Source organism: Oncorhynchus tshawytscha, linkage group LG19, assembly GCF_018296145.1.
Source record: "Oncorhynchus tshawytscha isolate Ot180627B linkage group LG19, Otsh_v2.0, whole genome shotgun sequence".
Taxonomy (NCBI): Eukaryota; Metazoa; Chordata; class Actinopteri; order Salmoniformes; family Salmonidae; genus Oncorhynchus; species Oncorhynchus tshawytscha.
In genome coordinates this window covers 51,331,248-51,355,590 of record NC_056447.1, presented here as the reverse complement: position 1 = coordinate 51,355,590, position 24,343 = coordinate 51,331,248, and the positions used below count along the sequence as shown (strand labels likewise).

Genomic DNA, 24,343 nt, shown 5'->3' with positions numbered 1-24,343 from the left:
AGATGACAATGCAAGGACCTGCTATCCTGACTCATACCTAAAGGTATTTATGTACTTTGTTTGGTTGCTTTTTGTGCTATTGCTCTGTCTGTGTGCTACACCAGTGGTTCCCAACCCTGATCCTCCAGTACCCAACCCTGATCCAACAGTACACATAGAAAAGGTGTACAGCAGTAGTTATAGTGGATGAGCCATGACCTAGAATACAGTATATACATATAAAGTGGGTTAAACCCATATGTAAATATTATTAAAGGGACCAGTATGTACATAGGGCAGCAGTCTAGAGTACTCTGTGGTCACCGCTAGTAACAGTGACTAAGGTTCAGGGCAGGGTACTGGGCGGAGGCCGGCTAGTGGTGACTATTTAACAGTCGGATGGCCTGGAGATAGAGACTGGAAAACATATTCTATGTCTCAGCTTTGATGTACCTGTGCTGTCTCCGCCTTCTAGATGGTAGCGGGGTGTGGCTCGGGTGGCTGAGGTCCTTGATGATCTTCTTGGCCTTCCTGTGACAACAGGTGCTGTAGATGTCCTGGCGAGCAGGCAGTGTGCCCGCTTGTGATGCGTTGGGCTGACCACACCACCCTCTGGAGAGCCCTTTGGTTGTGGACGGTGCAATTGCCATACCAGGCATTGATTACAGCCCGACAGGATGCGCTCAATGGTATATCTGTAGTTTGTGAGGGGGAGTACAGCTGATGATTGGCAGGAATTAATGTCTGATGGTCTTGATTTAACTGATACTCTGTACAACTTGTTCTGTAAGCTTTTAACTTAATTTTTTAATGACACTGAAACTTTTAAAATTATTAATGTATTGTGTTTGCTTATCTATGTAACATATCTTTGTGTGTTAAAAATGCAAGGTAATGAAACTGTGGATGTAGACAGTGTTTCTAAAATGATTTCGTACTCGACAGAAATGTAAATGTGTGTGTGTATCTTGTCTGAAATTCCTAGATGTTAAGTAAATTGTTTTCTCTCCAATAAAATACGCTTCTTAATATTTATTTGCATTCGACAGGTTAACTTGCAGTAAAACTAATAGCATAAATAGATTCACCATTGATCTTCATGATTAGCATTTCTGTCTCCTTCTCTAACTGGGCTCTCTCTGTAGAAACATGATGATCGGTATGACCAAGTGATCAATTGAAAAGGTTTACATCACTGATGTTTCAGTGAAAAACACTCGCAAAGGCCTATAATACCAGCCAGGAGAATGCACTATTGCGCCAGACAAACTGCAGAAACTCCAAGAGGGTCTCTTCCACCACTGAAAATGTACTGAAGCACGTCACAGGGTTTAAGATCTCGCAGCATTTATCTCTCCCCCCTCGACCTCTTCAACTCTTTCGAGCACTAATAAAAGTACACAAAGGATATTGTTTCCTGATGAATGAAAATGTGTGCGTGAATGCGGGTACAACTCCATCCTTTGTGCCAGGTCTGAAGGTGCCCACATTGGCATGCATACTGTATCTGCTTCAATATCCATGACCTTCGTTGCATTGAGGTTTTTGTAAATAAGAATTTGTTCTTAACTGACTTGCCTAGTTAAATAAAAGTTACAAATAAATATTGTCCTGAGCTCACTTCGACACCCTTAACGGGCTCAAATACAGTAACTTCCACTGTTACTTCAGCTAGGTTTACACTAGTGTTTGCTCCCTGTACTGCCCTGGTCTCTGTTTGCTCCCTGTACTGATCAAATCAAATTTATTTATATAGCCCTTCTTACATCAGCTGATATCTCAAAGTGCTGTACCGAAACCCAGCCTAAAACCCCAAACAGCAAGCAATGCAGGTGTAGAAGCACGGTGGCTCGGAAAAACTCCCTAGAAAGGACAAAACCTAGGAAGAAACCTAGAGAGGAACCAGACTATGATGGGTGGCCAGTCCTCTTCTGGCTGTGCCGGGTGGAGATTATAACAGAACATGGCCAAGTTGTTCAAATGTTCATAAATTACCATAAATGACCGGTCAAATATTAATAATCACAGTAGTTGTCGAGGGTGCAACAAGTCAGCACCTCAGGAGTAAATGTCATTTGGCTTTTCATAACCGATCATTAAGAGTATCTCTACCGCTCCTGCTGTCTCTAGAGAGTTGAAAACAGCAGGTCTGGGACAGGTAGCACGTCCGGTCAACAGGTCAGTGTTCCATAGCCGCAGGCAGGACAATTGAAACTGGAGCAGCAGCACGGCCAGGTGAACTGGGGACGGCAAGGAGTCATCATGCCAGGTAGTCCTGAGGCATGGTTCTAGGGCTCAGGTCCTCGTTATTAGCGTGCACCACCGCTAACTAGCTAGCTATTTCACATCGGTTACACCTACATAAAGCTGTCCTAACAGCAGAGTCCAAACATATCAGTCCCAAAACCTTACCACTGCTACTCCTGGTTATCAGCAGAGCCTTGTCTGGCAGGGAAACAGTTAATTCAGGCTCATTTACTGCCTTTAAAAACACATAGCTGATATGGCTGACTTGCTTAAACAAATGTGGTTTCTACTGACAATTGAGATGTACAAACTATGGCAGAATGGGACAACGAGTGGATGAGAGGCAATCCGTAATTTCGATTAACACATTAATGAGCGAGCTAAGTCGGCCGTACAGTAGTCAATATAACTATTTGTTCAGCACTTTTTGAAATGTACAGTGACAGAATTCAGAACTTGGACCGTTCTTACAGTATTCTCCCTGTACACCAAGTCAGAACTGCAGGATAAGTAAAGGGGGCATGTAAGCAGACAATGAAAGCTCTTACAATATTTGATGATTACATTTCCTTAAAACAGGCTATAGGCTACATGTGCACCACCAAGTCAGAACAGTAGTCGAAATTAAGAGCGGAAAGGGGACCTAATTATTAGGGTGAGGCACATGGGCTACTAACAGCTTATTACACAACATACACTTAGTATTACTTTCTTAGCTAAAGCATACATAACTTCCTGGCATATTACATTCTGGACTCGCCATGTTTTGCTTGTGCTGCACGGCGGTCCATCGTGGGTAAATTTTGTCATCAAACTTTGTACTTTGTCATCATAGTCTGGCATTCTCAGGATTTATGGTGTTTTCAAGACAACTGGGAACTTGGGGAAAAAAACATAGCCGAGAAAAGAGGCCTGAGTTCCCTACTTGCAATTTCGAGTTGGATGACCATTCAAAACGTATTTTCCCAGTCGGCGCTAGTTTTTTTTCCAAGTTCCCAGTTGTCTTGAACTCACTGAAGTCAGATTTTCCAGTTCTGAGTTTCCAGATGTTTTGAGGACGGCAGAAGTCATGCTGGATTGGCATCATGGCAAATGTTGAATGTTTATCCTTTTAAGCTTGGAAAAGAGACCCTTAAACCCAGACTTGGGACCACACATCCACTCCACTGAATAGCAGGCTAGTGATTGCATTGCAATGCTTGCAGTTAGCCACCTATTGTTGAATTTTGAATTTTGGATTTCCAACTTGTTGTGTAATGTTTATGTCCAATAGTCGATGAGTACTTCATATGACAAGATTTCTTTTCCGCTGGCTGCCCCAGCAACAGAGAAAGCACTGAGCTAGGCTGAAACACCTGCATTTTGTAGCTGCCTTACTCAAGAAAGCAAAAAAATAGACTAAGTTTGTATGAGGATTTATTAATTTAATTCTTCTTTTTTTTTTACATTGTTTGCAAACTGATATGTGACACGTATTAATGTCAAAATATCATGCAAAACAGGAAACACTCCCGAATATATATATATTTAGCTCTGCCCCACCTGCCCTGAATGATGGGTTGCCACTGTATGTCCTTAGCATTATGTGAGAAAAACAAAGAGACACAATAAGTACAATATCTTGGCTCTGAGGTCAGCCTGGATAATAGGCAAGAATCCTTGTTACGTGTGTCCCCAACATTCCTAAGTACATAGTCTACCTCCATGTATTTGTACCATGTTGTACCAAAGAGTATCTATTATATTGACAAGATGGTCGACGGACCGCTCTAACAATGGAAACACATATCTGCAAAGGCGAAGGGAAGGCGGGAGGAGACGAGATCAGGTGGGAAATGTTTTGCCAATGAGAGGGCAGATACGCATGTGAACAACGGGTCACAACTCAGTACATTCGAAACCTAGGCGTTATGGAGTTTATATTCGATCAAAGTAAGCCTCACGTATCAAACTAGAAATCCACTTTTAGTTTGACCAAATTCGACTATATCTCATTGCCCCGAATACAATAGCTCCTCACTTGGTATGCTTAATGTTTATTTTCGAGCGGACAGATTTTAGGCGGAGTCAACCCTCTCGCTTCGCCTCTTCATCTCTGTTTGTACTTTAGATTCGACAGCGCGTGGCTTAGTGTCCCCGCCCTTCAGCAATCAGATTTTACAATCACGAGGGGAACATGGAGCACGGAGACTTCAATTTCCTGCTGGCTACGGATTCATACAAGGTGAGTGACATTATACACTGGGTTTACGCACTAGTTAGCGACAGAACCTAGGACTATGTTTCGTGAAATTATGTCTTAAGTGTGTGTTGGTTCTAATTGATTGTAATATATTTGAAGGTATAATGCAAGAACAGCCAGCTAAGCCAAATCGTCTATGATAAACATACAATTTCTTGCTATTACGTTACAATAGCTACAGTATTATATCTGAGTTCTATGGTCGCCTTCTATGGTCACCTGAAGTCTGAATAATATTATTGGAGCCCATTATATTGAAAGTTTAAAATAATGGTATCTCTTCATCAGAAATGAAAATGAAAGTAATTCCTATAGCTTTCTGTTTACAGTGAAACATGAACATTTCAAGCCGCAATAAGTCATTGAACCCAGCTCAGATCAACATTTTATCTGTGTGTTTTAAAAAATATATTCTTTAGTGTTTTTCTTGCCATGTCTTTTAACATAGTGGAAGTAGTACGTTTAATTAATGTCATCCGTGGTGGAAAGTAAAGGTAAAGACACCTTAATAGAAAATGACTCAAGTAAAAGTGAATGGCACCCAGTGAATTACTACTTGAGTAAAATTCTATAAGTATTTGGTTTTAAATATACTTAATTATCAAAAGTAAATGTTATTGCTAAAATATACTTAAGTATCAAAAGGAAAAGTATAAGTAATGTCAAATTCCTTAAATTAAGCAAACCAGACGGCACCATTTACATGTTTATTTTTTTACGGATAGCCAGGGGCAGGCACGTAGACATTATTTACAAATGAAAATTGTGTTTAGTGAGTCCGCCAGATCAGAGGCAGTAGGGACGACAAGGGATGTTCTCTTGATAAGTGTGTGAATTAGACCATTTTCCTGTCCTGCTAAGCATTCAAAATGTAACGCATACTTTGGGTTGTCAGGGAAAATGTATGGAGTAAAAAGTACATCATTTCCTTTAGGAATATAGTGAAGTAAATGTAAAAGTTGTCAAAAATATAAATAGTAAAGTAAAGTACAGATACCCCCCAAAAAAGACCTAAATAGTACTTTCAAGTATTTTTACTGAAGTATTTTACACAACTGTATGTCATACTGGGGTGGCAGGGTAGCCTAGTGGTTAGAGCATTGGACTAGTGACCGGAAGGTTGCAAGTTCAAATCCCTGAGCTGACAAGGTACAAATCTGTTGTTCTGCCCCTGAACAAGGCAGTTAACCCACTGTTCCTAGGCCATCATTGAAAATAAGATTTTGTTCTTAACTGACTTGCCTAGTTAAATAAAGGTAAAATAAATAAAAGGTAAAAGGATCTGGCTGCAGTGTATTGTAATAAATCACAGTACTAGCAGGAACCACACCCAGCCACATAGCTTATAGATATGGGGATACATTGGTATTAGAGGTCGACCGATTTCAAGTTTTCATAACAATCAGAAATCGGTATTTTTGGACAATTTTTAAATTGTATTTTTTAACACCTTTATTTAACCTTTATTTAACTGGGCAAGTCAGTTAAGAACAAATTATTATTTTCAATGACGGCCTGGGAACGGTGGGTTAACTGCCTCGTTCAGGGACAGAACGACAGATTTTTACCTTGTCAGCTCAGGGGATTCAATCTTGCAACCTTACAGTTAATTAGTCCAACGCTCTAACCACCTGATTACATTGCACTCCACGAGGAGCCTGCCTGTTACGCGAATGCAGTAAGCCAAGGTAAGTTGCTAGCTAGCATTAAACTTATCTTATAAAAAACAATCAATCAATCATAATCACTAGTTAACTACACATGGTTGATGATATTACTAGTTTATCTAGCGTGTCCTGCGTTGCATATAATCGATGTGGTATCGTTGCTCCATTGTGTACCTAACCATAAACATCAATGCCTTTCTTAAAATCAATACACAGAAGTATATATTTTTAAACCTGCATATTTAGCTAAAAGAAATCCAGGTTAGCAAGCAATATTAACCAGGTGAAATTGTGTCACTTCTCTTGCGTTCATTGCACGCAGAGTCAGGGTATGTGCAACACTTTGGGCCACCTAATTTGCCAGAGTTTTACATTTTTAAGACATAACATTGAAGGTTGTGCAATGTAACAGGAATATTTAGACTTATGGATGCCACCCGTTAGATAAAATACCAAACAGTTCCGTATTTCACTGAAAGAATAAACGTCTTGTTTTCGAGATGATAGTCTCCGGATTCGACCATATTAATGACCTAAGGCTCGTATTTCTGTGTGTTATCATGTTATAACTAAGTCTATGATTTGATAGAGCGGTCTGACTGAGTGGTGGTAGGCACCAGCAGGCTCGTAACCATTCATTCAAACAGCACTTTCGTGCTTTCGCCAGCAGCTGTTTATGACTTCAAGCCTATCAACTCCCAAGATTAGGCTGGTGTAACCGATGTGAAATGGCTAGCTAGTTAGCGGGGTGCGCGCTAATAGCGTTTTAAACGTCACTCGCTCTGAGACTTAGAGTGGTTGTTCCCCTTGCTCTGCATGGGTAACGCTGCTTCGAGGGTGGCTGTTGTCGTTGTGTTCCTGGTTCGAGCCCAGGTAGGAGCGAGGAGAGGGATGGAAGCTATACTGTTACACTGGCAATACTAAAGTGCCTATAAGAACATCCAATAGTCAAAGGTATATGAAATACAAATGGTATAGAGAGAAATAGTCCTATAATTCCTATAATAACTACAACCTAAAACTTCTTACCTAGGAATATTGAAGACTCATGTTAAAAGGAACCACCAGCTTTCATATGTTCTCATGTTCTGAGCAAGGAACTTAAACGTTAGCTTTCTTGCACTTTTACTTTCTTCTCCAACACTTTCTTCTCCAACACTTTGTTTTTGCAATATTTAAACCAAATTGAACATGTTTCATTATTTATTTGAGGCTAAATTGATTTTATTTATGTATTATATTAAGTTAAAATAAGTGTTCATTCAGGTATTGTTGTAATTGTCATTACTACAAATAAATGTTTAAAAATTGGCAGATTAATCGGCTTTTTCGGTCCTCAAATAATCGGTATCGGCGTTGAAAAATCATAATCGGTCTACCTCTAATTGGTATGACCTGATGTTGGCTATAATTGTTATAGTTGATGAACCATATGCTCAGATATTTTATTATTATTCAATATCCGTTTAGACTTGTTGCCATTTGAGGACAAGGATTTAATCTGCCCTTGGATTTCAAGGCCTGATATGCTGACAGTACTGTTGAGTTGTTCCGTTTTAGAGCTGCCAGACGTTACGAACTGGGAGTGCCTTAATGAGAAGTTTATTTCCAAAACAATCACTTTTTATTGATGCCCGTCAGATAGAAGTTGGCTTGGCAACAGACTTATTAATATAAACTACTCAAACTACTGTGACTCCTGAAAGAAGCTCTTATACTTTTTTGAAGGGATTAAAGGAGACGTGTCCAGACAGCAAATCAATGCCTCATCCTCGTTGTGTAGTATTGAAGCCGCCGCAAAAAAAACATGAAAAAAGGCTCCAAAAACAACCAACGTCATTTTAGAACAGGCAAAGCTCTCAGTATTGCGATGCAGACATTTTGTCCTTCCCAACTTGATCCGCAACGTTATATTCCATTTTTGTTTAGACACGAGCGAATTACCTTTCCCCGTCCATTCTTCTTTTATATTTCTGCCAAAATAAAAGAAAAACACTTGAGTAAATGAAGAATACAAAGTATATTGAAAGAATGGAGTGCTTTCACACAGGAAGCACATTGAAGCTGTTCTGGCGGCTTGTGGTGGCCCAACGTTCTGTTAAGACACGTTATATAGTTGTTTCCGTTATTTTGGCAGTTACCTGGCTACACTGTGAATGGAACAGCTGGATAGGGGAAACGTGTTGGGCAAAAGGGAATATAACATTGCGGATAAAGTTCGGAATTACACAATTTCATGTGTACAACATCTAAAGACCTTGCCGTTGTTAAAAGGACATATTTGGGTGTTTTGGGGCATGTTTTTTTCGTGGGGTCCCCACACTACACAACGAGGATGAGGAAGTGATTTGCTGTTTGGGGTAAGTTTCTTAAAAACATTTCATATCACAAAAAAGTTGTCTGGGTCTTTTCTATAAGAAAACAAAAAACAATTGTATAAAAGGAAACTTCTCCTTTAAGAAGTGAACACAATGGTCTCCACAGTTCACCTCATTTACAATAAATGCTGTTGCTTTTGGAGCTGCTGGTCAGAAATAATTAGTTTTGGAGAGAACACCTCTGACTACCTTGGCATTATGCTGCACATATTAAAAATAGCACGCAGACAGTTTGATATTAATTATTTTCTCACAGCAGGAAAATAATCCTGCAGCAACAGGAAATGTGAATTATTGTGTGGATTATAGTTAATGGACATTTTAGTAGGGGTTGATACATTTTTAATTAGGGCAAATCAAGTCTGAATTTTTGAAGTGGAAATTCCAAGCCTTTAGAAGCCTTTTTTTAAACATTGAATATACACTAGAAGTTTTCATTTCCAAATTTCCTGCAACAACTGGGTGATCAAATTAAGATCCTACATCTGTTCTATCACATAGACTTCACCAACAAGAATGGTCATGTTGTCAATAGTTTTTAGTTCCTGTCTTGCGTTTGTTTAATGCGTTTGTTTTGACAGTACTCAGTCAGGTCCCACAGAGCAGGAGCAGAGTAGGTCAGAGACCGGGTGTAAACTGTGTGACATTTAGAGTTTAAATTCGTCAGGGTGAAGAGAAGGATAGGACAGTTGGAGCCAGTGATATCAAAGGTCACGAGCACAGAGCATGCAGAGGAAGAGTGGGATGGGTTATTTAATAAAACAAATAGGACTTGTCTGCTTCCTGTTTATTATACACCTGTACAGATATCTGCATGTCTTCTTCTGACTGTACAGTTCTACAGAATGTAAAGCAGATTGTAGGGACACTTGATGTTAAATGGGTGTGAGACCATGAAGTTTCAGTATTGTCAAATTACCTTGGAAATAACGGACGACGTCCGCCTCGTTCTTTTGCAGAGTACATATTTCCAAGGTAATGTACAGAACGGAGGTGTTTATCCCGCTTATACCACAGTTACCAAAGAAAACATTTTTGTATTTTTTATAAGCTAAGTCATACTTTTCATCACTAGAGATGCGACCCAGTCCGTTCTATTTAATTTAACTAGGCAAGTCAGTTAAGAACAAATTATTATTTACAATGACGGCCTACCCCGGCCAATTGTGTGCTACCCTATGGGACTCTCAAACACAGCTGGATGTGATGTAGCCTGGATTCGAACCAGGGACTGCAATGACACCTCTAGCACTGAGATGCAGTGTCTTAGACCGCTGTGCCACTCGGGAGCCCCGTTCTTCATCATTGGACCTGTGTTTACAATGTATCCTATTTCAGTTTGTGTGGTTGTTGGTTTAGCTTTCTGTAACTTTGTAGCAAGTATGGTCTGCATGTGTAGGTGCATATTGCGTCATGATTGCAAGGTGTCCCGATATATTTTTCCAACTGTTCTGTTATCTGGTTTTAATGTCCATTCTAGAATGCTTTTCTAGCCAATCAGAAATTAGTATTCAACAACGCTGTGGTATAATTAAGCAATAAGGCCCGAGGGGGTGTGGTATGTGGCCAAAATACCATGGCTAAGGGCTAGTCCTTATGCACGACGCAACGTGGAGTGCCTGGATACAGCCCTTGGTCATGGTATATTGGCCATATACTACAAACCCCCAGAGATGCCTTATTGCTATTATAAACTGGTTACCAACGTAATTAGAACAGTGTTTTGTCATATATGTGTTATACGGTCTGATATACCACGTCTGTCAGCCAATCAGCATTCAGGGCTCCAACCACCCGTTTATAATTGTCATTAACTGTATTTGTATAATCTAATTTCAGGTCACACATTACAAGCAGTATCCTCCCAACACCACCAAGGTTTACTCCTACTTCGAGTGTCGGGCAAAGAAAACTGAATCCACTAAGATTCAGAAAGTGAAATATGATAAAACTGTATTTTATGGACTTCAGTATATCCTTCATAAGTATCTGAAAGGTAAGACAAATATCATTTTTATTATTACTAAATTGACCATTTGGCTCGAAGGACCATGAAAAAGAGCAGCACCTAGAACGCCATTAGAACGCGACTAGAACGCCATTAGAACGCCACTAGAACGCCACTAGAACGCCACTTGAACGCCATTAGAACGCCACTAGAACGCCACTAGAACGAAACTAGAACGCCATTAGAACATCATTAGAACGAAACTAGAACGCCACTAGAACGCCATTAGAACGTCACTAGAACGAAAGTAGAATGCCACTAGAACGAAACTAGAACGACATTAGAACGCCACTAGAACCCCACTACTACACACCTAGTACAACACTAGTACACACCTAGTACAACACCTAGTACAACACCTAGTACATCACTTTTAGAATTTATACTGTCTTATTATTAACTTACATTTTTTGGGGGTCCCAGCTTCCACGCACAATTCCACGTTTTCCATCTTTCCCACATCCTTCATGTGTCGACCTCCCATATCTGTCATCTCTCACCTTCCCAGGGAAAGTGGTGACTCCACAGAAGATCACAGAAGCAAAGGAAGTTTACCGCGAACACTTTCAGGATGATGTGTTCAACGAAAAGGGCTGGGAGTACATACTGGAGGTATAAGGGCAGCAGAGGGTTTTTTGTGTGTATTGCATTTTAAAGGAGCTACATGTAATATATTTGTTAATGTTAATGGAGCTACATGTAATATATTTGTTAATGTTAAAGGAGCTACATGTAATATATTTGTTAATGTTAATGGAGCTACATGTAATATTTTTGTTAATGTTAAAGGAGCTACATGTAATATTTTTGTTCATGTTAATGGAGCTACATGTAATATTTTTGTTAATAGTTTAGATTTCCAGTTTTTTTTTTTGAAGGACTCTGTTCGTACTCTATTATAACCCAAAACCATCTTATTATTCTGTGGTCTAATCATGCTACAGTACGGATCCCTGAGTTTTTGTGTTTCAGAAGTATGACGGCCACCTGCCCATTGAAATCAAGGCTGTTCCCGAGGGTAGTGTGATCCCCAGAGGTAATGTCCTCTTCACCGTGGAGAGTACTGACCCAGAATGCTACTGGCTCACCAACTGGGTAGAGGTTAGTTAGAAATGTTTGATTGTTTATTTCACTTTTGTTTATTATCTACTTCACTTGCTTTGGCAATGTTAACATATGTTTCCCATGCCGTTAAAGCTCCTTGAATTGAATTTGATATGGCTGGTCTCAGATCTATCTTTGCTGTCTTGCCAACTCCTCATGCGACAGTGACCATAGGAGTTGGCAAGAGGGCGCAAACAGATCTGGGATCAGGCCTCTAGTCAGTGCCTAAACCCCCTTTTTCACTATGACATTACCATAGCATCGTTGAGTCATGCTTCAGGACTGTTATTATATCTGCCACATGTCCTTCGGATACAAACGTCATTTGAACAGATGCTTTGAGCATTGTTGTCTATTTATATCTTGCTCGTGGTAGAAAGTGTCAGGGCAGAGGCTCCTTAATAACAACAACAATAAGATGCATGGTTTCTAAAAGAGCCTGGGGCCATACTTCAAACATAAGCACGCATTTAAAGTATCCACCAATTAAAATAGACGATTCACTTGCATGTAACCTCACCAAGTGACAGTGATTACATCCTGGCACAACATCTGCTTCAGCCTATCAAAGATAATGGATTTTCAATCCACCAACCAATGGCATTTCTTAAAATATTTGTAACCTACAAATTCAAGGTTTACCATTGGGTCTGTAACAAAATGTTGTGTGGGAATATTGCACTGATGCATCATTTACTAGGCTACTTGAAGCAGGAAGCACCAGTGACCAGATCAATAAAAAAAAAGTGGTCAGAGGAAGCAGATGCTAATCTACAGGACTGTTTTGCTAGCACAGACTGGAACATGTTCCGGGATTCCTCTGATGGCATTGAGGAGTACACCACATCAGTCATAGGCTTCATCAATAAGTGCATCGATGACGTCGTCCCCACAGTGACCGCACATACATACTCCAACCAGAAGCCATGGATAACAGGCATCATCCGCACTGAGATAAAGGCTAGAGTTTATAAGAAATCCCACTCTGCCCTCCGACGAACCATCAAACAGGCAAAGCGTTAATACAGGGCTAAGATCGAATCGTACTACACCGGCTCTGAGGCTCGTCGGATGTGGCAGGGCTTGCAAACCATTACAGACTACAAAAGGGAAGCACAGCCGAGAGCTGCCCAGTGACACGAGCCTACCAGACAAGCGAAACTACTTCTATGCTCGCTTCAAGGCAAATAACACTGAAACATGCATGAGAGCACCAGCTGTTCCGGAAGACTGTGTGATCACGCTCTCCGCAGCCAATGTAAGACCTTTAAACAGGTCAACATTCACAAGGCCTACCGACCTCCATTTCCAATCCCCCATATATTTTTGGGGTAAATACACACACACACACACACACACACACACACACACACACACACACACACACACACGCTAGCCTTCTAGGCAGAGTTGCAAAGAAAAAGACATATCTCAGTTTGGCCAATTAAAAGAAAAGATTAAGATGGGCAAACAGACACTGGACAGAGGAACTCTTGCCTAGAAGGCCAGCATCCCAGAGTCACCTGGTGTTTTGCGGGTACTATTTAATAAAGCTGCTAGTTGAGGACTTGTGAGGCGTCTGTTTGTGAAGGGAGTAGTACACAGCGTTGTACGAGATCTTCAGTTTCTTGGCAATTTCGCACACGGAATGGCCTTCAATTCTCAGAACAAGACTAGACTGACGAGTTTTAGAAAAAAGGTCTTGTTTCTGGCCATTTTGAGCCTGTAATCGAACCCACAAATGCTGAAGCTCCAGATACTCAACTAGTCTAAATTGCTTTTTTAATCAGCACAACAGTTTTCAGCTGTGCTAACATAATTGCAAAATGGTTTTCTAATGATCAATTAGCCTTTTAAAATGATACACTTGGATAAGCTAACACAACGTGCCATTGGAACACAGAAGTGAGGGTTGCTGATAATGGGCCTCTGTATGCCTATGTAGATATTCCATTGAAAATCAGCCGTTTCCAGCTACAATAGTCATTGACAACATTAACAATGTCTACACTGTATTTCTGATGAATTTGATGTTATTTTAATGGCCAAAAATGTGCTTTTCTTTCAAAAACAAGGACATTTCTAAGTGACCCCAAACTTTTCAACGGTAGTGTACATATACACTTTAAAATAAAATAAAAACATTATTATTCCCCGCAGACCCACCTCTCCCCCAATTGGAGTAAACTAATAAACAATAACACTTAGGCTTCTACCTTCAGTTTACACATATTATACACATTTTACAGACAGTCTATTTTACAATAGTTATATTTTGTTTGTTTTTAGTCCTTCCTCTATATCTGATGTCCATCCAGTTTGATTTCTATTTGTAACTATGCTATTTCACAACATTTCTGAACCTATATAGTGTATATAGTGTTTTTTTAACTGTGATTTCGAGCCCACCTCGCATCAAACTTTTTTCTGTTGAGGAAAAAACTGTTTAATGCCGGTCCTTGATGCTCAATTCAAAACGCATGTGAGAAAGTGGATTATTATAATAATGCAGGCAATAGCAGTGTGTTTGTGTGCACGGATGTAATTCAATCCCTTTTGTAATTTTCAAGCTGTTGGCTTTGGGCTACGTCCCTTTCCAACACACACATTTCTACATTTCAAAGAGTGGGGTGGGAGGGGAGGGAGGCTCATCTGAGATTCGAACCCTTGCCACAATCTGTGACAATTACATGGTCTATGAACTTCACAAAGGGAACAATTTGACCAGTCAGTCAAATACACGTGATTAGCCTCGTTGCTTTGATGATCAGAACGTGCTGTTGGACTGAGGTATGTTAAAGGACGCTTCCATGAACGAGTGTTAGAATTAGTTGGACGTGTTCTATGATTTTAAATGGCTGCAGAAGTTGTATCAGGATGTAATCACTGCCAGCCGGTGAGGTTAGCAAAGGCCTACCGTGCCATTTTATCTGATGGGACCAGCTAAAATGCCAATTTATGTCACATGCAAATAAATGGACGATTGTCGATATGCATTTTGTGCGTGTGAACTTGTTTAATTTTAAATTCTTGCTTATGTTCGCAAGTATGGTCCACCTGTAAGTGCTTGATTTGTATTTATCTATACTTGTTGTATAGTAGGTAGCGCTGATTCATGTCCATAATGTACTAAAGAGACTACTTTCCCCAGCATCACTAACGCTTTCCTCACTTCCTCTCTCAGACCATACTGGTACAGATCTGGTAGCCCATCATAGAAGCCACAAACCTCTCTTCTTCTCCTTCTCTACCAGACCCTTTACACCACTAACCTCCTCTCTCCATCTCTACCAGACCCTTTACACCACTAACCTCCTCTCTTCTTCTCCTTCTCTACCAGACCCTTTACACCGCTAACCTCCTCTTCTTCTCCATCTCTACCAGATCGTTTACACCACTAACCTCCTCTCTTCTTCTCCATCTCTACCAGACCCTTTACACCGCTAACCTCCTCTTCTTCTCCTTCTCTACCAGATCGTTTACACCACTAACCTCCTCTCTTCTTCTCCATCTCTACCAGACCCTTTACACCGCTAACCTCCTCTTCTTCTCCTTCTCTACCAGACCCTTTACACCACTAACCTCCTCTCTTCTTCTCCATCTCTACCAGACCCTTTACACCACTAACCTCCTCTTCTTCTCCTTCTCTACCAGACCCTTTACACCACTAACCTCCTCTCTTCTTCTCCATCTCTACCAGACCCTTTACACCACTAACCTCCTCTCTTCTTCTCCTTCTCTACCAGACCCTTTACACCACTAACCTCCTCTCTCCATCTCTACCAGACCATTTACACCACTAACCTCCTCTCTCCATCTCTACCAGACCGTTTACACCACTAACCCCCTCTCTTCTTCTCCTTCTCTACCAGATCGTTTACACCACTAACCCCCTCTCTTCTACTCCTTCTCTACCAGATCGTTTACACCACTAACCTCCTCTCTTCTTCTCCTTCTCTACCAGATTGTTCTCCTCTCTTCTTCTCCTTCTCTACCAGATCGTTTACACCACTAACCCCCTCTCTTCTTCTCCTTCTCTACCAGACCCTTTACACCACTAACCCCCTCTCTTCTTCTCCTTCTCTACCAGATCGTTTACACCACTAACCCCCTCTCTTCTTCTCCTTCTCTACCAGACCCTTTACACCACTAACCCCTCTCTTCTTCTCCATCTCTACCAGACCCTTTACACCACTAACCCCCTCTCTTCTTCTCCTTCTCTACCAGACCCTTTACACCACTAACCCCTCTCTTCTTCTCCTTCTCTACCAGATCAGTTTACACCACTAACCCCTCTCTTCTTCTCCTTCTCTACCAGATTGTTCTCCTCTCTTCTTCTCCTTCTCTACCAGACCCTTTACACCACTAACCCCCTCTCTTCTTCTCCTTCTCTACCAGACCCTTTACACCACTAACCCCTCTCTTCTTCTCCTTCTCTACCAGACCCTTTACACCACTAACCTCCTCTCTTCTTCTTCCTAACAGACAATCCTGGTGCAGATCTGGTACCCCATCACAGTAGCTACTAACTCCAGAGAGCAGAAGAAGATCCTAGCCAGGTATCTACTGGAGACATCAGGGAACCAGGACAAACTGGAGTATAAGCTGCATGACTTTGGCTACAGGGGAGTCTCATCTCAAGAGGTACTTACTGTAATGGACGATAATTATGATAATAGTGTTGGATTCATCATTCATCATACTGTGCATACGACATACATGTTGCCTAGCGCAACAGGTCAACCTGGGGTCAAACAAAGGCCCCTTCCCAAACCTGTCCATGTATTTGATCTACTCATCAAGCTCTTCACTAGGTAAGTCAGGTGGGATAATTCAGGGCTAAAACAAAAATTGTAAAATGTCTCGGGGTCCCAGAGTAAAAGTTTGAGAAACACTACTCTATGCCAAAGTTTCACAAACTTAGACCTGGGCTTTGATTATTTGTATCAGCTGTGTAGTGTTTGGACAACAAAAAACAAAACAAAAAGTTCACCTAAGGGGGGCCCCGGGACCCAGTTTAGGAAACCTTCCTCTTCTCAACAACTCTTTGGGTACGTTCATAAATACCCTCTCGCTATCTACTCCCATTTCAAAATTGCAGAATTATATTTTATTTTAAATATAACCTTTATTTAACTAGGCAAGTCAGTTAAGAACAAATTCTTATTTACAATGACGGCTTACTGGGGAACAGTGGGTTAATTGCCTTGTTCAAGGGCAGAACAACAGATTTTTTACAACAGATTGTCAGCTCGGGGATTCGATCCAGCAACCTTTCGGTTACTGGCCCAACGCTCTAACCACTAGGCTACCTGCCACCCCAAAATAACATACATTTTTGAACGTGCAACACCCATTGAATATGACCGGTGTTATATGCCAAAAACCTTATTAAATTGTTGCCAGCAGCACAGTTACAGTCACCAACGCACTAGACAACATGAAAACAGCCCAACCAGCTCTGCTAGGGAGAGTTAAATGGTCAGAGTGAGGTGTTCTCTCATGTGTCTGGAAGTAGCTAGAAAGCTAGCCAACATTAGCCAGTTAGCTTGGGTGCTTGACTGCCGTTGTGAGGTCAGAACGCTCGGATCAACCCTACTCCTCGACCAGAGCGTCCAGTGTGGCTCTGAACGCTTCGAGAGCAAAACGCTCTGAATTTACTAATAGACAATCTGACAACACTCTGAGTTTACGAACGCCCAGAGCGTACTCTAAGCACACTCCATAGTGAATTTACAAACACGCCCTTTGTAATCCAAAAACCTGTTCAGTTTCTCATCTTCTATACATACACCACTAGTACACAGCTGTACTATTTAGTTGTTCCCGTCACGTGATGGTTTTTGTCTGGTTTCAGACTGCTGGCATCGGAGCATCTGCCCACCTGGTGAACTTTAAAGGCACAGACACGGTGGCTGGTATCTGTGTCATTAAGAAGTACTACGGCACCAAAGACCCTGTGCCCGGCTTCTCTGTGCCAGCCGCAGAGCACAGGTAACACAGACACACAGGTAGACACGGCGGGTAGAGCACATTTAGCACAGATTAAAGCTAAAGCAAGCAACACACTGTAGAAAATTGACTGATTTTGTATGTACATGGCCATCAACAAGTCAGTGTAACTTTTTAATTCATTCCAGAGAACTCGTCTACTCTCACTATCATTTTCAAAGCACAATATCTAGCTCCCTCTTCTGGGTTTTGTATTGTACTACTGTTCCTCTGTGTTTATCTCAAACCCATTTAAGTCATGCTTTGGTTTTTGTGATTTCTTGCTCTACCAAATATACTGTATTGCTTACCTACGAATAAATATATTATTACCAGCACCATCACCGCCTGGGGCAAGGACCACGAGAGAGATGCCTTTGAGCACATTGTGAGGCAGTTCCCCAACGTGCCCGTGTCCATCGTCAGCGACAGCTATGATATCTACAACGCCTGTGAGAAGATATGGGGAGAAGACCTCAGGAGCCTCATCGAGTCCCGCAGCGCTGACGCACCCTTGGTCATCAGGCCAGACTCAGGAGACCCATTAGATACTGTCCTCAAGGTAAAGAAGGATAAATAAATCATCACCTAGTGTTAGTAGTTTTACAACAGTCCATTGGTAGTGGAAACAAATTAATGAACCACCGGTCATTGTCAGCTCCAGGGGTTTGAACTTGCAACCTTCCGGTTACTAGTCCAACGCTCTAACCACTAGGCTACCCTGCCACCCCTCCACTCTAACTACTAGGCTACCCTGCCGCCCCTCCACTCTAACCACAAGGCTACCCTGCCGCCCCATTGATGAACCACCGGTCATGGTTCTGTTTAGTGCACTTTTTGGCCTCGTTTTTTCGACCTGGTTCTAATGGAGAAAGGGGATGAGTCTCACTGGCAGTATCACTGACACTGTGTAGGACCAGTATGATGTTTTAGTCTTCTGACTACAGCTCATTATAAATACATTCAAATCTTTAAAAGAGAGAGTAGGACTGTGAACATGTCTACCACCATCTTGCCGATTCCAAGGTGTTGGAGATTTTAGGGAGGAAGTTCTGCACCACAGAGAACAGCAAAGGATACAAGGTGCTACCCCCTTACATCCGAGTCATCCAGGGCGATGGTGTGGACATCAACACTCTGCAGGAGGTAGGTTCACTGTACTCACCCGCCTACCTGAGCCTCCTACCTTCTTAACTTCTTACCCAGTGCTGTCCAATCCTACCTGTTGTTCCAAGGTCTCATTGTAACCAGTCCCATTGTAACCAGTCTCATTGTAACCAGTCTCATTGTAACCAGTCTCATTGTAACCAGTCTCATTGTAACCAGTCTCATTGTAACCAGTCTCATTGTAACCAGTCTCATTGTAACCAGTCTCATTGCAACCAGTCTCATTGTAACCAGTCTCATTGTAACCAGTCTCATTGTAACCAGTCTCATTGTAACCAGTCTAATTGTAACCAGTCTCATTGTAACCAGTCTCATTGTAACCAGTCTCATTGCAACCAGTCTCATTGTAACCAGTCAGCCACACACTTGATTCAACTAATCAAAGTCTTGACTGGAGAGACGAGGATTAGTTGAATCTGTTGTGTGACCCACTTGATGGAAGCTTTGAACCACTCCAGGTTTTTCCGGCTAAGATCTGAATGGATTCCACTGCTTTTAAATGAACAGCATTAGTAAGGCTTGGTTCAGTAAAATGACCTTGGAACTCACCCCTCGGGTGTTCTGTCGTTTTCAGATCGTGGCGGGGATGAAGAAACACAGGTGGAGTATAGAGAACGTGGGCTTTGGGTCGGGCGGTGCCCTACTCCAAAAACTGACCCGGGACCTGCTCAGCTGCTGCTTCAAGTGTAGCTTTGTGGTGACCAACGGACTGGGGGTGAGTCAGTGAACATCCAGTCATTTTCATCAGAGGACATTGTTGTGAATTCATGTCTCTTTCTCAATTCATCTGTTCTCAATTACTCTCTCCTTGCTTCCTTACGAAAAAGCATTGGAGGAGAGGATCCAGGGTCCCTCCCTTCGGTCCTTCTCATCTCATCCAATACTTTTTCGAGGAGGCTAGGAGAGGGTAGGAGAGGAGGAGTGGAAAGGTGAATTGGGAAAGAGCCCAAGTCTGTTAATACTTTATATAAAGCTGCTCTAATCCCTGTTTAATAACACTGTAATTCATTTTTTTTATTTCACCTTTATTTAACCAGGTAGGCTAGTTGAGAACAAGTTCTCATTTACAACTGCGACCTGGCCAAGATAAAGCATAGCAGTGTGAACAGACAACACAGAGTTACACATGGAGTAAACAATTAACAAGTCAATAACACAGTAGAAAAAAAAGAGAGTCTATATACATTGTGTGCAAAAGGCATGAGGAGGTAGGCGAATAATTATTACTATTGTAGTGGGCAATATCTTATATGTAAGCATGTTATATACACACATCACATGGCGATCTGTAATAAACACTAAGCAATTAGACTATCAATGTGAACGATCTGACTCCATAAGATAAATAAAACCCTGCAAGAACCCTAGCCTTAAATCATGTATTAATACATTTAGCTGACTAAGGTCAATGAATGGTCATAAGAATGGAATTCTATATACAAGTGTATTTAATAAAATATCATTCACTGTTATCATTCACGTTGTAAAATTAAGTTACAAAGCATTAACAAGCATTACAAGGCATTATTCTAAACATGGTCAGAGTGGGAGAGAGATGAAGAAACCCTGGCTTGTGCCATGGCACATTTTTCACAGGAGAGACAGAGACAGAGAGACAGACAGACAGATCAGATATCATACCTACATGATGTAATCACAACAGATCGGATGGCTCAGATGACCGTGTCAGCAGTAACGTAGCAGGCGTAAAAGAAACCTACAGTAAACTTAATACTGTGGAATTTGTAAACTTTTAAAACCATGACTAGATAGAAGAAAAATCTGAAAAGTAAATCTCAGCATTTTGACTCTCGACTGAGAAAGTGATCTGGACTCAGGAAGTGATCTGGACTCAGGAAGTGATCTGGACTCAGGAAGTGATCTGGACTCAGGAAGTGATCTGGACTCAGGAAGTGATCTGGTGACCACTGTTGTATTTATGTTCTTTTGATTACAGCTGAATGTGTTCAAGGACCCTGTTGCTGACCCTAACAAAAGATCAAAGAAAGGTCGTCTGTCGCTCCACAGAACACCAACAGGAGACTTTGTGACACTGGAAGAAGGGAAGGGGAGCCTGGAGGAAAACGGTCCAGTAAGTCATTTAAACAAGTAGTAGTCCTAAAACCATTGATATGAGTCTTTTTATTACTCTCTGAGGCTTGAACAGAAATAAATATTGGGACTAATATGGAATTGTTTTAAAAGTCATATTGGGGCAGCAATAGTGGTTAGAGCATTGGGCCAGTAACAGAATCTATTGTTCTGCCCTCTGAACAAGGCAGTTAACCCACTGTTCCCTAGTAGGCTGTCATTGTAAATACGAATTTGTTCTTAATTAACTGATTCGCTTGGTTAGATAAATATATATATATATATATTTTTTTAAAGGTAAAGTTTTCTCCTGCTCTTCTTTCCCCAGGATCTTCTTCACACCGTTTTCAGAAACGGAGTGATACTGAAGACGTATACATTTGATGAGGTCAGAGACAACGCTAAGATCAGGGACTGTGATCTGGAAGAGTCTGTAGACTGAGGCCTGTACATGTTCCAACACACTACGCAGAAAGGACTGGATCCCTTCTACCTCCCTGTACAGCACTGACCACCAAGGATGATAATAAACAACACTCAACATTGTCCTGAGAGAGAGAGAGAGACTTAATTAGCACAACGATACAAATATATAAACTAAGAAACTATGTATTTTCGACATGTAGGATCATGTACATGTATGATTGAGAAATTATATAAAAATAACATTTTATTGAGATGAATTAAACTTGAATCTTTTGATTTTATTATGTATATTTTTATTTTTCTGAAATCCCATTTCATATCGTCTCTGGTTTGAAGTCGGGGAAGGCAGGCTTCTGTGTTCACGAAGCCATATGTCCAGGATATTCCCACATTCTCAAAAATAATTTGTAAGAACTAAACAACCGTTCATTGAAGATGGACAAAATAATCCAGAAAAAACATCAGGCAGATTAATTTAAAATGTTATGGGTAAACAACAAAATGACTTTTCCATCTAGATTTAAATGAGCCAGTTTAAAAGGGGATAGTGTGTGTCATCAAATGTAACAGGCCACATGGTCTTCAAAGTAACTAACGGTCTGTGAGGGCTGCAGCTCACTCTTTTCAGGTATAAAGTTACGTTACTTGAACATACTAGCAGCAGTGTAGCCAATTTAGCGACTTTGTCAAAAAAAAGCGACTAGCGACAAATCTAGCAACTTTTTCTGGTGTTATTGGAGACTGTTGGAGACTGACGTGAAAGCACGCATCGTTCTTGCGCTTCTCAACGAGCAGCTGGTGCTGCTGTAACAGGGTTGGTTATGTTTCCACTTGCCTCTAAAGAAATGTGTATTGAATGTTCAAGCATTCTTATTGGTTAGTTCAACTCTGATGACAATAAGGTGTGTTGTGATTGGCCCGGCTTGCAGATAGGGGGAGATCGCGAACGTCAGGTCTTCCCAGTATGAAAATGTGATGCAAGGGATTTTGCCATCGACAGCCATCAATACCGTTAAGCCCTGCACAACTAACGTGCTGTTTCCCATTACACTGCCGTGGGCCCCATCCCAAAGCCCTCACAGGCGGCCCAGTCCTCGCACAGCAGTCCCTCCCAGCTGCAGTCAAAGCAGGAGATGTTCACCCCTCCGCGTCCAGACTGCAAATGAATCGCGCATGCGGGAAGCCGCTGCTGGCTGATCCTGGCTTACATTAAAAAAAAAATAATAATAATTTAAACCTGAACTAGGGCCAGACTAGTTACCATCATTTTCTCACATAGCCATCGACAGATTTTTCTATTGTCTCTTTTTGGTCCATTTAGATTGTTAATGTAGATTGTATACAAAAAAAAAGTTACGGTTAAAAATGTTCATGGTTTACTGTGACTTGTTGTAGGCTCCTAAGTGGACCATAAGGTTAAAAACCTAACCAAATTAAGAAAGAAAGAAATAAAACTAAGTAACTCTGCCGGTCCCAAGCCCGGATAAAGGAGGAGGGTTGGAATTGTGACATAAAAAAAAACAAGAATCGAAAGAAGAAAGTTAATTTGTAGTTCTAAACATATTTAGGGTGTTTTTTTAAAAACTCACTATTTGTCTTTCCCACGACCTTATTCCTCCTACAGAGTCCATCACAAATACGTGCACATGGCCAATTATGCAAATTAGGCGATGACGTCATTCAGGGACTTTTATGACAGCCCCAAAAATAAATAAAAAGACAGCCAACAGCGGCTTTTCTTACTGAGGAGTTGGTCAACACTGACTAGCGCTGGCAGGTAGCGTCTTTGTTTCGGTCTAGCAGCAGGAAGGGTAATGATGCCCCAACCTCGAGTAGATTTTGCACTTGTTAATTAAAGAACCGATTGTCTTCATCAAATTCTTGGAATCTTTAGAATATTTTATTTGTTATTATCGATCATATTGACTGAATAGCAAACCGAGTTTTTCACGTTTTGTCATTTGAATTTTAAGTTTTAACCACGGCTTTTGGGAGCTGTAGTGGCTGACGTTACTGTGGAAGAAATAGTGTCCATTTCTTGCGGGGAGAAAACAAGAGAAACTTTGATTGAAGGTTATATACCTGAAGGGATAAAGCTATCTGTATGTTCTAGTAATGTCCCTGACAGAGGGTAGCTAGTAGCCTGTCTGTATGTTCTAGTAATGTCCCTGACAGAGGGTAGCTAGTAGCCTGTCTGTATGTTATATTAATATCCCTGACAGAGGGTAGCAAATAGCAAATCTGTGTGTTATATTAATATTTTTTATTTATTTTATTTCACCTTTATTTAACCAGGTAGGCAAGTTGAGAACAAGTTCTCATTTACAATTGCGACCTGGCCAAGATAAAGCAAAGCAGTTCGACAGATACAACGACACAGAGTTACACATGGAGTAAAACAAACATACAGTCAATAATACAGTATAAACAAGTCTATATACAATGTGAGCAAATGAGGTGAGAAGGGAGGTAAAGGCAAAAAAGGCCATGGTGGCAAAGTAAATACAATATAGCAAGTAAAACACTGGAATGGTAGTTTTGCAATGGAAGAATGTGCAAAGTAGAAATAAAATATCCCTGACAGAGGGTAGCTAGTAGCCTCACCATAGTTTGTGCTGTCTTGCCAACTTGCACAATAAAGAGGAGCTGGAAAGACGGCATAAACAGATCTGGGACCAAGCTCATCAAGTTAATGGGTTTAGACCAAATTCCTTTGGTAAATGCTTAGTCTCAACCTGCTGTAGGCTTGTTTGAACAATACTGTTAATGTCCTCTAATGTTTTAGTTTTCCAGTAATGATTGTGCATTTGAATAGCCCTTTGAGGACTTCTATTCTATTGTCACCTGTCCTGTTCCCCCCCTGGTTAAGGTGCTACTGGTGTAATTGTACTTTACCAGAGACTCACCTGATTGGGGGCCTTTGCCTTCTCAGCTGAGTTCATTGTGAGCATCACCATCATGGCCTTCATGTACCGTATGGGGACTGTACTGTAACTGTACCGTATGGGGACTGCACTGTAACTGTACCGTATGGGGACTGTAC

At 41.1% G+C, this 24,343-nt stretch overlaps 1 protein-coding gene across 1 annotated transcript; it reads left to right on the top strand.

The window, feature by feature from the left end:
* Positions 1-4,304: 4,304 nt before the first annotated feature.
* LOC112238280 (nicotinamide phosphoribosyltransferase-like) lies at positions 4,305-21,581 on the top strand. The gene is made up of 11 exons (XM_024406850.2): positions 4,305-4,450; positions 10,353-10,509; positions 11,030-11,133; positions 11,494-11,622; positions 16,111-16,269; positions 17,483-17,619; positions 17,953-18,178; positions 18,643-18,762; positions 19,358-19,498; positions 20,741-20,875; positions 21,203-21,581. The coding sequence occupies exons 1-11, from the start codon at positions 4,403-4,405 to the stop codon at positions 21,314-21,316; spliced, it is 1,470 nt and encodes a 489-aa protein (XP_024262618.1). The 5' UTR covers positions 4,305-4,402; the 3' UTR covers positions 21,317-21,581.
* The last annotated feature ends 2,762 nt before the right edge of the window (positions 21,582-24,343 follow it).